This window comes from Xenopus tropicalis, chromosome 5, assembly GCF_000004195.4.
Source record: "Xenopus tropicalis strain Nigerian chromosome 5, UCB_Xtro_10.0, whole genome shotgun sequence".
NCBI classification, from domain to species: Eukaryota; Metazoa; Chordata; class Amphibia; order Anura; family Pipidae; genus Xenopus; species Xenopus tropicalis.
This window is the reverse complement of record NC_030681.2, coordinates 66,225,413-66,242,771: the sequence shown is the minus strand read 5'-3', so window position 1 is coordinate 66,242,771 and position 17,359 is coordinate 66,225,413. Positions and strand designations below refer to the sequence as shown.

Here is a 17,359-nt window from a genome sequence, read left to right as displayed (position 1 = left end):
CACAGAAGTTGGATAGCAATTTCCTATGTATTAGAGGCATGAAATATCAGTCTAGATTCTTAGAGCCTATAACAAGAAATCATGTGCCAGATGCAGATTCGGTTTGTGTATAATTAATTGATAGCAATCCTGTAGCTTTTTATTTTCACGTGACTTCCAGTTTCTATACAATTGCTGCTAACAATTGCTTTCTGTCTCTTGACATTTTTCTCCTGTGATAAAATATTGCTCCTTTTGTACTGAGTAAAATATAAGCACTTACGGTGAAATGAATCAAAGGCCCTTAAAGAAACTCAAAATTGATGGACAGTGGTGAGTTATTTATGAAGCCCAGAGACGGAGATTAGTGCTTCTCTGTCAGTTGGTATGTGATTAGTGAGTGAAAATACAGAAACCTCTGTGGTATTGATAATCCTTCACTGTCATCACCCTGCCCCTAGTTTACTATCTATCAGCAAAAGCCTTGATGAATATTTTTTCACTTAATTGCTTATTTAATGTCACAAGGCCTTCAGAACAACATTTGTTTGTGGCTCACATCTGGGATTCTGGTACATGGGCATGTGAATTGTACAGAAATCATATAAACAAAAGCAAAACACATAAATTACACATTCCACAATATGAAATGTAAAACAAAAACTTAACAGTTACACTAGGTATACAAATAATCTCCTTTCTAAAGTCCCAAACCTGTTACAATTCATCAGCATTTGAACTATATCTGCCAGCTGCCATGTCAAACAAAATCAGTAGAAAAACATGTTCACTTACTTTAATTATGCCATGCCTCTTGTCATTAGTTTGCAGTCATCCTAATATCCATGTGGTCGCAATGCGCAGGTTGAAATTACTCAGTGGTTAAAGCACTGGACTTTCAACTGCTTTTTGATTCCCTTGCTGATTGCTTGTGGTCCTTGATAAGTCATTAAATCTCCCAGTATCTCAGGTAGCAAACAGATTGCAAGTTCAGAGGGGTAGTGAAATGATTTGATTGGAAAATTTGATTGGTAACCATAAAATTAGTAGCAATATATATGGATTTTAAAATAGTAATAAGTATAATAATACAGGTATAAGATTTATTATTCTGAATTCTTAGGACTTGGGGATTCAGAATAGCAGATGCTAAAAATTATTTGAAAATTAAAAAACCCTATAAGAATGTTTTGCTATCTATATGTTTTAATGCAGCTTAGTTACCATTAAGTACAAGGTGCTGTTTTATTATTACAAAGAAACCATTTTTAAAAATTTTAAATTGTTTGTTTAAAATTGAGTCTATGAGAGATGGCCTTGCCATAATTTGTATCTATCTGATAATGGGTTTCCAGATAAGGGATCCCATACCAGTAATAAAAAATAACAAATTTAGTTGGTTTCTTTTGAAGCACAGTCCATAAATTCAACTTATTTACTGCTAGTACAGGTATCGGACCCCTTATCCAGAAATCAATTATCCAGAAAGTTCCCAATTATGGAAAGGCCATATCCCATATACTCCATTTTAATCAAATAATTAAATAATTAAAATTTTTAAATATGGGGTTTTTTTCTCTCTCTAATAATAAAACAGTAGCTTGTACTTGATTCCAACTTAGATATAATTGATCATTATTGGGTTTAATTACTGTTTAAATAATTTTATTAGCAGACATAAGGTAGGAGATCCGAACTATGGAAAGACCTCTTATCTGGAAAACCCCAGGTCCCAAGCATTCTGGATAATGGGTCCCATACCTGTACTTGCTGTACATGCTGGTAGAATAAAGAACTGGACATGTGATAATAGACACATAATTTATTTACTTTGCCTGCTCACCTTCAGTATGTGCATAGTAAAAGAACACAGCCACAGACCTATCATAAGATATCCTGAATTAATTTACTGTACATTTGTTCTAAGACAACGAACTGAAAAATTATTTAATGCATTTTGAAACATTTTAGTATTATTATTATAGCATTTTCTAACCCCTAAACAACTGCACAGTGTTTATAATATATCTATTGCATGGATAGTTATCACCTTCCAGAGAACATATATATTTACCTACAGCTATATGGCACACTGAAAAGTGGCTGACATAAAGCAGTATGTATGTATGTATATCTTTATTTATAAAGCGCTACTTATGTACGCAGCGCTGTACAGTAGAAGCAGTGTCATGCCATGGTCACAACCAGGATAAAATGAGTACATAAGGAGACTATTATCAAAGGTAATATCTATGTAAATATGTATATGTGTATTCTCGTATATGCTGGTGTTTTGGAACACTGCCAAATCCAGCATCTATTTCTGATTGGTCAGTAAGTATTAGGTTAATGTAAGATTGGACATTGATTTCTAAGGCATACTATGCAAGTTCAAGACAATATGAGGTATAAATGTAGCTTGGGATCAGAACGGAGTCAATTTTCAACTACAGGAACATTAACAGCTATGTGCTAAATAGGATGTGTCCTGTATTCGTTATATTCTGCTAGTGTGTCTGTGGTAACAGAGACATATGTCAGAACATGTAAAGTGACAGAAGCTGTGCGTCGTAAAAGTCAAAGCAAAAGTTGTTTGTTTATTTGTTTTAAGGAACTTTAGCTCTGTGCAATGATTTTCACAGTCTCGCAACAAGTAAAGGTAACATAATTCTGCATAGCATATTGAACAACAAATTATTTTCCTCTTGTTTCAGTTAAAAGCATAGTTGTTTTAATGAACACATAGTGTCAACATTAACTAGACAATTATCACATTAGCATGGGCCTAAAATGCCTTTAAACTGATCTGGACTACAGGGAAACAAATCTGTCCAGCAGTCAAAGAGTAAATAACAGGGGTACTGAATAGACCACACAGATGGGACCCACCCTCAGCCAAATAAGGCCAAGAAGATTCTACAGAGCATCATGCGTGCTAAGAATAAACCTGAGCTGTGCTAGATAATGTTACTAGACACTGTCAAACCTGTCCCCTCTGAATAATCCAGTTATTATGGGACAAGCTGTAGGCCCTTAAGCAACTCTGTTCAGTTCCTTGGCTTTTTTCTGCTGTCTCTTTCTGATTTCCAGTATTTTTGAATACTTGGAAATCTAGTGAATGTCATATGGACTGTGAGATTTTGCACTTCATGAATTGGAATTGGTCCCTCCACACCTCATAGTCCTAAGAAAGTTTTTTTTTTTTTGTTTTTTTGTTTTGCCAGCAGAACTCTGCAGTTAAATCAGAAGGCTGAAGGCAGCATAAAAGAGAAAGGAACTGAGAGAAAAAGGACCCCCTCCAAAACAAAGATTTCTATGCCAGTTCAACCCAAGTCGTTAATAACCTACTATTGACATTTAGCACTATATCTTAGCACTGCTATGACGGAGAACTCTGTTGAAGGTAAATATCTTTTTAAACGCACAAGCAGCTTTTGTACTGAATTCATATTTTTGTTTTGCTGTATTCACATTTACATTTCAAGTAATGCCATTTTTATCTGTATTTCATAAACCATATAAGAAAAAATAAACACACGCTTAAAGCTTTGATAATAGGCCTTCCCTTTTAGTGTTTGAATGCCAGCAGCTTATTGATGTGAACATTTTAGCAAGTGGAAACCTTTCAGAACTATTAGTGAAACAAGCAGTATGTTGAAATTGTATGCCTGATTTGTGGTAAATATTACATGGGGAGCATAAGTGTCAACATTTTACTTATCTTGCTATTATTATTATTGTGTATCAAACTTTATTAAAACTGGCTAATATAAATGTTAGACACATACGCTGTTGCAAATGAAAATCTCCAAACACCTCCTATAAATAACCTGAAACTGGACACCTCAGGATTATATCTAACTAAGCTATTGATGTCACACAAGGAACTCTGCTTATGCCACTCAGATAATACATTTTGAAAATAGTTGGTTTCCTCTAATTTATTTTATTATTAGGGCCCCTTTGAAAATGTTGATTTTATGACTTTATTGCTGTATTTTGTTAATTCATGCCAGTGCTTGGTGTATTTCCATTTGTATTATTATAGCTTATAAATGTATCACATTGATATCTGCCTAAATGGATGAAGAATAAACTATCCTTAGAACAAGTATTTTAGTGTGTATATTCCCTTGAATTGAATCTAAAAATTATATTTGGCACACACTTTTTAACAAAAATTGTGTGCATGTACAAATAGTAATTTGAGGGTATATTGTGTGTAAGTAAAATATAGCTCAACAGGAACTGACACAGCAAATACAGATATATACATTATAAACAAGTTTGCTACCATGAAAAATGTGAGTAGGGGAAAGTCACATTCTCACTTAAACCATCCCAATTCCTGTGCAGTTTGGAACCAGTACATTTGTGCATTTGTACATTTAGGGGCCGATTTACTAATCCACGAATGGATCGAAAGCGCCCGAATGCATTTTTTTCGAAATGATCAGTATTTTGCGTTTTTTTCGTCGCCGTCGCGATTTTTTCATAAATTGTCGAAACTTTTTCATAGCCATTACGACTTGCGCAAATTGTCGCGACTTTTTCGTAGCCGCCGCTAAAAAATCAGAAAGGTTTGCCCGCCGTTTACGAGCGCTCAATACGAAAAAGTCGTAACGTTACGAAAAAGTTGCGACAATTTGCGCAAGTCGTAATGGCTACAAAAAAGTCGCGGCAATTCACGAAAAAGTTGCGGCGGCGACGACAAAATCACAAAAAATATGAAAAAGTCGCAAAATATTCATTTCCAATCTGATTTTTTCACATTCGGGATTCGGATTCGTGGATTAGTAAATCAGCCCCATAGTGTTTAAGATTAAAGGGGTCAAATTCAATGCAAAGGCAGTGTTTAAAGTGCAAAAAATTGGACTCTTTTTATACCTTGCATACTGCTTTTTTGCATTGTGTAAATTACCGTTGGCCTCTGCACTCCATGTCAGAATCACAGAGACCTGCGCTCACCTCTAGTAACAGTGCTGACTGTGTTATGCAATGCTGTATTTGTGAAAGGGTCTGGGGCACTGCTGCCATGAGGTGAATTGAGAAACTCACCTCAGGCGGCAGCGCCCAGCAAGTTATCAGGAGCTCTTGCCTCCTTCTGACACAAAACCAGCTAAGTGTGGGAGGAGCAAGGGGGCTGCATCAGCTTGGCTGCCTCGGGCGGCTAGGACCCCGAAGGCGACACTGGAAAAGGCGGGCGATGTAATTTAGTTGTGCAAGTTATGACTGCCTGCCCTATTTTCAATCCAGGAGCAGAGCACAGATTATGCTAAGGCACAAGTTTACACTGGAGTAATATAAATGACCCCTTAGACATCCGTAAATTTGGGTTTTTTCTTATTGTCTGTTTTTGTGCAGATGGAGGGGGGTGGGTAATTAACATATTTTGTGTTAGCCCAAAATTAGAATTAGAGTGGCAAAGTGTTCTGTACCAGAAAATCATCACATAAATGTTTTTATGCCAGGTTGATTACATCCCCTTAGTCAAAGATCACTGCCACAATGGGACTCTTAGCCTGCAGATAAACAAGAAAATAAACCGAGAATCCACAACTATGCTCTAAAAATGTTACTGATGTGCCTGCCCCCGGAGCCATTGTGCCAGAAATGTTTTGCACTAAAATCTGCTCCATGTGACTGCACCAAAAGCTATTGCCTTGCACATCAGTAAGATTTTTTTTTTTTTAGAGTGTAGGGGTGTAGCTCATATAAGTAAGATTTTGAAAGCGTTGGGGCAGACACTTGGCATGCATTTATGTGCAGGTCAAGAGCCCACTTCATGTGGCAGTACCATAAAAGCTAGAGTGACAAAATTAAAGCAGCATCACTTCAGTGTTTCTATCAGTTTAACCAACATCTTTCTGTATCTGGAATTATTAATGGAGCACTTTAACAAATTACCATAAATTTATTGGCAGCTAGGTCCACTTCCAGATCACATCATTGAGAAGTGCAAAACTCTTACTATGCCTCTGCATTGCAGAAAAGATGTAGAGCTGTAAGACTTAGTTAACTGTCACTGCCATTTTGGTCTGTGTAACTTTTAGTAGCCTGGGTATATCAGCATGACCACAGTATGAGCCCTGGCCAACTACCACAAGGTTAGGCTCCTGTATCACTTCTAAATTATACAGTTCAACAGCAGACCTTAGGCCAGTGTATTGATAACTAACTTAAAAAACTGCTATCAGCCCTGTAGCATCACCCTCTATGACAAAGAAATCTCATTTTCAGCTTGATCATTTGAAATGACCCCTAAGGTTAGCTCTTTAACAGCCCAGATCACACTGAGCATGTGAGTGTCATGAATACTTCCAACAGAATCCAGTATGGTGACAACTTTGAAGGCCTGTGTCATGACTACTATAGAGAGGCTGAACCTTTAGGCTGGTTCAATAAGTTCAGTATATAAAATGTGGCAGTTCTACCCATATTCATTTTAAGGGTTTAGTTCTCCTTTAAAAAGCCATAATAATGCACAAAGCACCTACTTTATATGTCCAAACTGTGCAGCGTTATTTAAAATTCCTATACTAGTTCCACTTTTGTACCCTAGTATGATGCAATGAGCATTATATTTAAATGCGGCTTTCTAAGTAATCAAGTAATTAGCAATTTTTATGGTTCTAGTGAAAATTCCAGTTTATCAGCAGTTGTGTGTCACCATGTGTTACAGTTATTTACTGGGAGTGGTCTTCATATTGATAATGCCATGACACGGACAAATTGCCAGGTTGAGTAATGGCCAAACTAATGACGTAATCGCACATGCAAGAGATTTTTCTGTATGCTCATGCAATGATTTGACAGTGGCACAGGCACGATTTTTGTTCTGTTAAAGAAGAATGTTGTTTCCATGAACTAGCAAAAGACTTTAATCACATCCGGTTATCCAGTTGCTTGGCTTGCCAAAAAGCAAATTTTCTAAAGTGCTAGAACAGCTGGGCAGTTTATGTGCTGTTTTTTTGTTGTGAATCAGTCATTGTTTTGTACAGTAGCTGTAATTGTAGGGATGTTTTAGCAGTGCTACCAAATACTGCTGTACTAAAATTGCACAGTTGCCTTTAATAAATATTTGCTTATTTAAAATTAGATTTTCAAGTTGTTTTGCAGGATTTTCAGATTTTCCTTTTTATATGCAGGTTGCAGTTAATAAATAGAGTGCCAATTGTTATGATACTGTTATAGCAAAATGATCTCTGTATGTTGTTCTGTATATTTAAGAGATATAAATAGAGTAAACTACAAATTCAACAACATAATTTTTAAAGTTAAGTTATACTAGAGATACAACAATAGCCCATGTGTGCTGCCAGTAGTAAACCTTATATTAGAAAAAAGGAATTTGAAATTGCATGGATCTAAAAAAGCACAGATTTGGGTTGAACCATTCACCCATGAGATAATAGCTGCTCTGCATCTGATTGTTCAGGCCTTTGGCTATTGTATGGTCATCTTTAGAAAAATTGTCTATGAAAGGATATTTTCTGGCATTTAGTAGCCATGACAAGTAGCTTCACTCTAACTAGCAACTTCACAATGGATATTTGCCAATTTTGACAGCTCTACATGCTAAAACAGTCAACACCAGCCAGATTGAGATATTGGAATGTTATGCTTTTTCAGTCCCTAAGACTATAAGACAAATGGGATGGATACAAAAACATAAATAGAGTAAAATATATTAGATATTAAAATATTTACTGCTATAATTTAAAAAAAACATTTTAAATCTAAATTGTTTCTGTTATCTTATAGTTGCAGTGATATGACACTTCATTCTTTTACAAAGTATCATTTCACATATATTAGCTTTTTAAAAAAGGCCTGTGCTTAACAGAGATAGCATTTACTTTGGAACGACAGTCTTATAAATCCTTCTGTCCCCATAGTTCCAGTATAGGGCCCCTGCCACAGACTGAATGACATGCAAGTTCCCCCTAACTTGCTATGTGCCTCCCTCCTATCGCCTCTGATATATACAGTGCTATTGAGCACAGGCAGCACTATATTCATGGGAGTGGCCGCAGGTCTTTGTGTTCCAAAATGAAGCAGAGAGACCTGCTGCTATTCATTAATGCATGAATGCAAAGTGTAAAGGGTGGAAAGTATAAAAAAAAGTTGGCGAACTACATTAGAAATTACAATAGCAATTAGCACCTCTACAGTGGAAGAGACACCCTGTAGTTATTGTCACACCTGTAGGTCAATGAAGAACATAAACATACACAGACTTCAAGCAGTTTCTAAAATAAATATGATTATAATAAATATTAAAAAAAAATGATTAAAGTGTCTGAAGTTAATGACTGAGGGCCATGTTTGGAACAGTATATTACTGTTTAATTACACAGCATCAGAATGGCAATACTGCTTGCCCCTATAAACAATGATTTAGCCCTTTAAATTAAGAATTATTTTAAAATGTTACTCCCTAGATCTGTCATGTACCTCTTTATAAGGTAATTCCACAATCTCTATTTTCTCTCACTGAGTAGTGTATTGTCATTGCCATCACTAATAAACATAAATAAGCCTCATTTACAAAGTGCATGACAGGGTGACACAACTGCAGAACAATGGTGCAAGCTACCAAGGTTTTGCACATTTGACCCTGTCCTACACTTTGCGCAATAGCCTTAATACTTGAGGACTGTTGGGCACACTACAGTTGCACCTTGTGCCATTATTGCTTTTTTCTTTAGTCACTCTACATTTTAATTTAGCCACTTTAGTAAAGTACACTCTTTTTTCTGTTTGCTAGTCTATATATAAGAACTGACATTCTGCAACTTAAAAATAGAGGGGGGGGGGGGGGTAATATCATTTGACACCCTATTCCCTTCTGCCTTGTTAGCAGATACCTTCCTTCCACATGGAAAAGAAAGGATTGTACGCAGGGACAAAAGTTGAAAACCTCAATGCTGGAGTTCTGCAGAAGTCCCAGATTGTGTACAGAAAGCAGATACAAAGAATAGATAAAAATGAAGATAAGATTTGGGCTAAATGTTAATTACTATGATGGTGCTCTTGGAACACTTACATGGTCATTACATACAAGGGTGAGGTCACACAGGGCATTTTTAATGTTGTGTTTTTAAAAACACATGTGCATGATAATGTGCTTTTTTCAGCTTGAGCAGTGATGTTTTCCCAACATGCATTTCTGTTTTTTTCTTGTTCCTCCCATTTCCACTGTTACATGTGTTCGTAATGATGCTCTGTATTGACGTTCAGTATCAAAAAAAGCCTTGGAGGGAGACATCTCTGAAGGATTTTATTAAACTTTTGTGGAAAAAAAGGCAAGCTGAAAAGCAATTAATGTGGAAAATGTAGCTGAACTGATTGTCGATACGCTATGTAATTACATCACCAGCATACAACACTGCAAATTCATATCTCTGCAATATATCTTGAGAGAGTTTGACCGCCATATTGAAAATACGTTGTCTGTTTCAGCAAAGTGTATTTCCCATAGAGTTCAAAGGTATGGTGTTTCCTCAACATATTGATGTTTCTGCTGAAAAACGCAAGCACTGGCGTTATGTGGCGGATATCAGCTTGGAAGCATCCTGTGGGAATTTCTATAGTGCGTATTTTATTATTTTCAGTAGGGCTTCATTTTGTGGGTTCTTACACTCGAATCTGTGTTTTTAAAAATGTGATAAAAAAAATGCCCCGTGTGACCTCGCCCTAAATCTAATGGGCCATCCCAGACCCCATGCCCACTGCTGTTGCACCCCTGCTGCCCTCCTTCTCCTGATCACAGATAAAATATAAGGTTCACACACAGGGGGGAAAAGGGGCTGCTGGTGGGTCAATTGAACTGAAGGTTGGGGGCCCCTGGGATAGCAGTCCCTGTAGGCCTCTCACACCCCAGTCTGACCTGCATAGTTATGCCACTGGTAGAGTATCTGAAACCAAGTAAGTTTCACACACAATATGACACAAGGCCTGTGATTTATTCCACATGAAGAAAAACATATTCGGTATTAGTCATTCTGACTACCCTTGGGCCTTTTATAAATGCACATAAACCCTTTGTTAGCTACAAAACATGGCAAAACAATAAATCAAAACTGTACCTCAAATATTGTACCATATAAACAGTACCCCTCCCACTAAAATTGCAATTCATGTTTTAAGTGCAAACAAATAATTTATTTTGATAATAGTGTTTATTTAACTACTTATCTGCCATGGGCCATTTAATCTGCTACATTGGTGATCAAGGGGTAATAATGGGTGTTTGGTATTTAGTAATATAAATAGATTTCTTGCTTAATGTTTAAAAAAAATCACCGGAAGTGTTGTAGCAAAACTGTAACTTTCAACTAAGCAGACAGAGCTTGCTAACAAATTTGTACTCCTAAATTTGACAAGTGGATAAAAAAATTCTATTTTGCTTTGTGGGGAAAGAGTTTCTGTTTACTTCCTAGGCTAAGCCTTTTAATATAGCCAGTGGGAGAAAAAAATGTCAGATAATTCAGCAATAAATGCATGTTTTCTGGCATATGTTTGTTTAGCTATTATATTCATTTCAAATAAATGCCTGCCAGCTCTTCACGCTTTGCAAAACTTAGTACATTACACTGAGTGCTACTGAACATGTACTGTTCTGTTTGGTTCAAATGACTTTTTAGCACTAGAGACATATGGCTGACACACAATATTTTTTTTTCTTTTGGTCAGCAGTTGGATGGTTCTATAATTTGCTTCTGGCAGCAGAGCTGGAACAGGTGGCATATGCTGACAGCTGCATGAAAGGAGCGCCTAGCATGTTTAAAAAGACTCAAGACAAATGTGTTCAAACTGCTTATTTTGGTGCTTCTTCTTAAATACTGTCAATAATTAACATTGAGGGTCCTTTTAATTACAACAGTATAATATGATGGTGAAGCTTCATATTGGAATGACTAAATATTCCCATTTGCATAGTAATAGGGGCACAAACAAATATACACATATTTATCCTGAACAAGAAAAGTGACATGTCACTTAAAAAAGTAATATATTTTTTTCATAAAAATGGAGAAGCCCCCAAATCCTCACAACAATTAACAAAAATAATTAATGACTCATCTTAAGGCTGATAGATGCTTTAGCATTCTCCATGAATAGAATGCAGGAAAATTGATGAATATAAGATAATATATTGGTGTACCGTATTTTTTGCCGTATAAGACGCACTTTTTCTTCCCCAAAACTGGGGGGGGAAAGTTGGTGCGTCTTATACGTCGAATACTCACCCCAGTACCGCCAAGTCATCGCCGGAGGCTCCTTCTCTCTTATGCGACAGCGTCAGGCCTTTTTATAAGGTTGCGCCCGTGCGTATGACGTCACACGTCAGCGACGAGACGCAACCTTATAGAAGTGCCTGTTGCAGCGGCATAAGAGAGAAGGAGCCTCCGGCGATGACTTGGTCTGTTGGGGGTACTTTCTATGGGGGCAATTGGGGGCACTGTGTGTGGGGGCTACTGTCTATGGGGGTTACTGTGTATGGGGGCAATTAGGGCACTTTGTATGGGGGCTACTGTCTATGGGGCAATTGGGGCACTGTTTATGGGGGCAATTGGGGTACTGTGTATGGGGGCACTGTTTATGGGGGCAATTGGGGTACTGTGTATGGGGGCACTTTCTATTGGGGCACTGTGTGTGGGGGCTACTGTCTATGGGGCAATTGGGGCACTGTGTATGGGGGCACTTTCGTAATATTTGGGGGGATATTACCCCCCGTGGATGTCCGTACCATGCGTCCTCTTCCCCTTGCAGTGCCGATCGGTGCGCACTGACACTGCTGACATTGGCGCGCGCACCTCTAGTCATGCAAAGCACACAGCAGGATGGCAAGTACTTGATAATTAGTATATTATATAGTTCAGAATCTTTTTTTTCTAGATTTTTCTCCTTTAAAATTGGGTGCGTCTTATACAGCAAAAAATACGGTAATTATGCATTTCATGTAGAAAAGTAGCCCTAATGGAATCTGAAAAAGTCCTGCCATGATAAATACCTACAGACGGCACCATCTAAACCAATGCTGTTTAATAATAGTCCCACAAAAAGTCTTGAAATCCAAAAAGTCAAATGACTTTCCAGATATCTGGCTCACTTTGTGTGGGAGGAGCAATCAGGAACCCATCCCTCTGTGTGCAGCTTAAGAGCAAACATGTTTTCAAACAGATGACCACAACACGGGAAACCCAAGTGTAAATCATGAGCCCTAGGGTCACAGAGTTTAACAATGTATCGTAATTTTTTTTTATGCATTACTGTTTTTATTGTTTTATTCATATTAATACATTTTGTAGGAATTTATTTAATGGACAAGGCAGAAATATGGGGCACAGTTTATATATTGTCACTGCCACAGAAATCCCCTCTGAGTAGTCTAAATTCAGGTTTATTTCAATGGTCTCTACTGTCAACAACAACAACAACAAACATTTGTAAAGCGCTTTTATCCCGTAGGACCCAAAGCGCGTCACCACAGTTAATTTTACTTTGGGGTTTTACACCCCACAAGCAACTTGGGACTAGTAGTGATGCGTGAATCTGTCCCATTTCCATAATAATTTGCCAAATTGCCATTGATGTCAGTAGCTATTTTTTCACAGCTACCATGCAACTTTTTTTCACTATAAATGCATTAAAGTCAATAGGCATTTTTGTCTCACTGTAAAAGTTAATGGGCATTTTTTTCTCACTCAAAATACATTGAAGTGAATGGGCAGGGTTTTTATTGCTGCATTTTTCACATTCTCATATTTTTTTGGCAAATAAATGCTGAATTATGCCACAAATCCATGCCTGGCAAAAAAATTGCTCATCCCTAGACTCAAATGCCATACTGTCCCTTGGTGGTGATTTGGCTGTAATTCTAACTATATCTTGTATTAATATTGCTTCTCAGTTTTGTATATAGCCATGCTCGGTATAAATGTATTACCATGATCCTTTATTAGCTTTTTTATGCTGTCAACCACTAAGGTGAGAGAAAAAATAAACTCGGAGTTTAAATCCAAGCACCAGTCCCAACTCCCCCCCAGGCCTGGCCTGCATGCACACATGTGCACATGCTCGCTCTGTGCAAGAATTAACGTGCCCTTGTACAGTAGACCCCACAACCGATCTTGGCCACCAGTGCACAGGCCCCCCCTCCAAAAAATCTGTAGAGGGGCCAGAGCACAGCAATCCATACCTGGCCCCCCCAACCTGCCCACTCCCCACCGACATCTTCGGCCCGCCCCTTCTGGTGTCTTTTGTCTGTCTGAGTCTTCCCTTTCCAGCTGCACTACTACTTGTAAGTGGGAAGTAAAGACTATAGAGGAAGCAGACCCCATGGTGTGGCCCCACCCAGTTACCCAGGGCCCCGGCCCCTGCTTCCTCTATAGTTACACTGGCTGCAGGCCACCCTTTTTGCAGGTGACATAACTTGCTTTCTTGAGACTTTGCTAATTGATCACAGGAACAACTAATATTTTTGGTCATAGAATTTTGTAATCTCTCCCTGGATAGTAACAGTGAAGCCAGTACAACCTGTACTGGACCATAGGTTTGTGGGAAAAGATTTCTTTATTTTTGTGTTGTGATCTGACATTAATGCAGTAAATTTTCTTTGCATGTGGATAAAATAGAATAGATTTGATAAACTGTTAAAATAGTTACTTTGAAAGCAACTAAAATGATAGGAAGCTGTCCTGCACTTGTAAGTGAATATCAAGCCATACCAAAGCTGTGGTAGACTAGTGACTTCGCTAGATGTTAAATACAGTAGTTTAATGTTACTTAGATGGTAAACTAAGAGTTATAATTTGAATTACTAACATAGATATTTATTAAGGGACTTTGACAGCAATAGATATTGGCACATTAAAGAAGAGAAAACTTCAGTGGAAATTTCCTGGTTCCTAGTTTTAGTAGTATGCGAGTGCATACATTTTTGACAATTTTAGGTGAAAATGAATGATCATACAGTTGATAAGCCACCATTTCATTATAGATTATGTACATTTTAAAAAGCCTGGAGTACAGTTGCCTTTTTATTATTATATTTGAAAAAGCATTTTTAAAGAAACAATAATTAATGCAGTGCGCCATTTCAGCAGTTTGGGGTATGCAATTTTTGACACTGTGCTGCAATTTAGAATCAAGGATAATAGTCTAATGAATAATAGCATGAAGAACACTCACTTTTAGATCAGATAGATTCTTGATTTTTGACTACAAATAGTGTTTCTCTTACTGGTCAAATTTTAGGAACCGTCAAATTACTAATTTGTGTGATATTTTCTCTTTGTGATGTTTTATGAGTTGAGAATTTTCACCCTATTTAACAAAGCGTTGTTTTTTTAAATCACTATTAGTTCCTGAGATAATAAAAACCATTACAACTTGTGTGCAAAACTGTTGCTGGTTTAAAAAAAACTGTGGAACTAGGTGAAAAGAATATCTTGACTTTTACATTTGTGCATTTAATATTTGCAGTGTATGGTATTTTTAATGAACTTGAAAACTCAGTAAAAAAGAAAGGGAAAAAATATAATTGACTAAATTAAACCTTTATGTGAAACTTTAAGCCACCAGTTTGATATGGACCACATGATCTGGAAGTGAAGGGCTTATGTGTAATCCTGTCACAGACAGTGTTTAAAGATTTCCTTTTGCAGAACCATGAATGAAGAGTTCTGCAATGACCCCTGCTTTAACAACAGTAATGTTTTTCTTACACAGCTACTAAAAATGTAGAAATATAGTACAGCTGCATTAAAATGGTCATTGCTCTGAATATCACACTATAAAAGTGGACCATGGCTTTCATAGCACTATACATATCCATCTATCTGCGTAATGATGATGCATGCATGCATTCCTTGAATAGCAGCACTTCCTTATCACAGGAGCTTTTAGCAATTCCTGTAATGAAACAGTAAATTAATATTGGAATGGCTAGTGATTAATTGTACCTTGACCAGCACTGTCCTGGCACTGAAAGCTCTTTCTTTCTTACAAGGAACATTAAAAGTACAAAAGAGAAGCTTTGTAAATACAATTTATAAGATTTAATTATTGGTACATTCCTGGACCTAGTGCTTTCATCAACATAATACTGTTTCCAGCTATATAGGCAAATATTCCAACCATATGCAGTTAAACTTTTAAGGTTTGTCATTTAAATTGAAAAAAATCTGACCAGCACAGAAACCGAATTTAATTTGGTAGTTATACTTGGTTACACTGCTGCTTTAAAGGGGCTGACGCATCATCATTGTATCCTCTTCTGTGATAAATTATTTTACCCCATTTTTTTTCCATCATTTCATATATACTGTAGATGCTTATTTATCAATATCAACATTAGGACAAACATGATGACCAATGACACTGTAATACTGTATTTGCTAAGTCACACTGTGAAAACCCTTGAGAAAATTAATGAATTAAATGGCAACATCTAAAGCCATTTTAAAGCATTAGTAGACATTTATTTTATATTCAGAATAATCAGAGAGCCATTCATGGTTTATTTGATTGACACATGTACACTTGTACACTTGTTCATAATTAGAGATAGAATTTAGCTGCCTGGTATATGTAGAATCACATCCTGAAATATGTGATAAAACCCTTTGCTCACTTTTCAGACAGTACTGCTGAATTTGTTGACTGAAAAGAGCAGAACTTTAAAATGTCCCAATAAATTACTGACAGTATTGCCTACTCAAGTGCTCTGCTCCCACATAATAGCTGTGCCCATAGATAAATGCATATTTTATTTATTGAGGAAATAGAGAGAGAGGGGGAGTTGTGTGAAAGAGAGGACAAGCAATGTAATCACAGTAAGTGTTGAATGACTCAAAGGGGGTATCTGAAGTTGCAAATTTTTTTTTAAAAAAGCAGTACTTTACAGAGAATATGTTTTCATTTGCATCTGTCCCTGTTCCAGCACTGCGAGTGTAGTGGCAATTTGTAAAGTAATGTAGTTCATAAAGCAGTTGTTGCAGTTTAAATTGCACGTTGCATTGTTTGTTTGTTTTAGTTTTATTGCATATACTGCACCCTGGTTCAGATTATAAAACATGCAGTTTTCTTTTATTGTTGGCAGATAAGAAGTGATACGTGATTTTTTTCAGCAGGCATGGATTTATAACAAAATTTCCCATTTTGCCATCAGAGAATTGTTTTGTAAAACTGTGGTGAAATTTTTAGAAAAACAGAACAGAAGAAAAAAAAAAAAAGGCTGCAAATAATGCCCATTGACTTCATAACCTGTTGACTTCAATGCATTTTGTGTGGGGAAAAAATGCTGCAAAAAATGACCATTGACTTCAATGTGTTTCACAAATCTTTAATATTTCACAAATGTTTCCATGGTTTTCATTAATTTTTTGGCAAAGGGAAATATGACAGATTCACTCATCACTACAGAGGAGCAATAATTATTTAATAAAACAATAAACTTTGCAAAACATTACAACTATACCCAAAAGAAATAGGTTCTAATAGGTTTCCTATCACAAGATGATGCTAAAAATGTTAACAGCTTGTTTTGAGAAATTAACAGAAACTGAATTTCTAGTTTTATTGGTAAGTCTTAACTTTTGGAAATTATCAATATTCATGGTCAGTATTAATGCAGAGGGATACAAGGAAGCAGGGCACTGTGGAAAGGGTTTATTTAGCAAATTTCTTATGCAGATAAGTTACAGCGATATTTTACTTTTATTTTACTTTTTATTCTGAAGCTCTCCAGTTTGGAATTTGGCAGTTACCTGGTTGCTGTGGTCCAATTTACCTTAGTAACCAGGGAGTGGTTTGAGAGAGTGATTGATATATGAATAGTAGGGGGTCTGTATAGAAAGAAAAGTAAAAAATATTTTTATGGCTGCTTGAGTCAGAAGAAGTAATAATAATTATAAAACAATAAAAAATAAATATTGAAGTCTAATTGAAAAGTTTATTAGAATTGGCCATTCTATTACATATTAAAAGTTAAGTTAAAGGTGAACAGAGTGATTTTCTTGATTAGGTAGCAAAAATATTTAGTAGTTTCTCACATATGAGATTGTAGTTTTCTTGGTAACCCTAGGGCCTGTCCCAGACACTGGACTACCACAAGATTAGCACCCTGTTACTTACAGCTCACAGTTAGAGATAAGCTTCTTTCTGTCTCTGAGTCAATCGGGTCACACAGCCTAATTCCAAGTCACCTTTACTAACAACACTTTTCCAAACATGCCCTTTCTCTAGGACCAGTATTCTCCCAGACCCCTTGGCACTCTTGTTCTCTTTCAGTCCCTCTCTACAGGCCCTTTGGTAGGCTTTCAGGCCCCATAAAACACAAAATATAAGGTCTTAAAATCATGGAAGCAAA

At 36.8% G+C, this 17,359-nt stretch overlaps 1 protein-coding gene across 50 annotated transcripts in view; it reads left to right on the top strand.

Annotated features, from left to right (window-relative positions):
- Positions 1-2,977: 2,977 nt before the first annotated feature.
- Positions 2,978-17,359, top strand: part of trdn (triadin) — a 245,141-nt gene continuing 230,759 nt past the window's right edge. For 32 of the 50 annotated variants that reach the window (XM_031902115.1, XM_031902106.1, XM_031902107.1 and 29 more), the window contains exon 1: positions 2,978-3,382. In XM_031902115.1, the coding sequence (XP_031757975.1) occupies positions 3,361-3,382 (22 nt within the window). In that variant the 5' untranslated portion in view covers positions 2,978-3,360. The remainder of the gene's footprint in view (positions 3,383-17,359) is intronic. The other 18 variants (XM_031902098.1, XM_031902097.1, XM_031902091.1 and 15 more) reach the window with 1 other exon arrangement.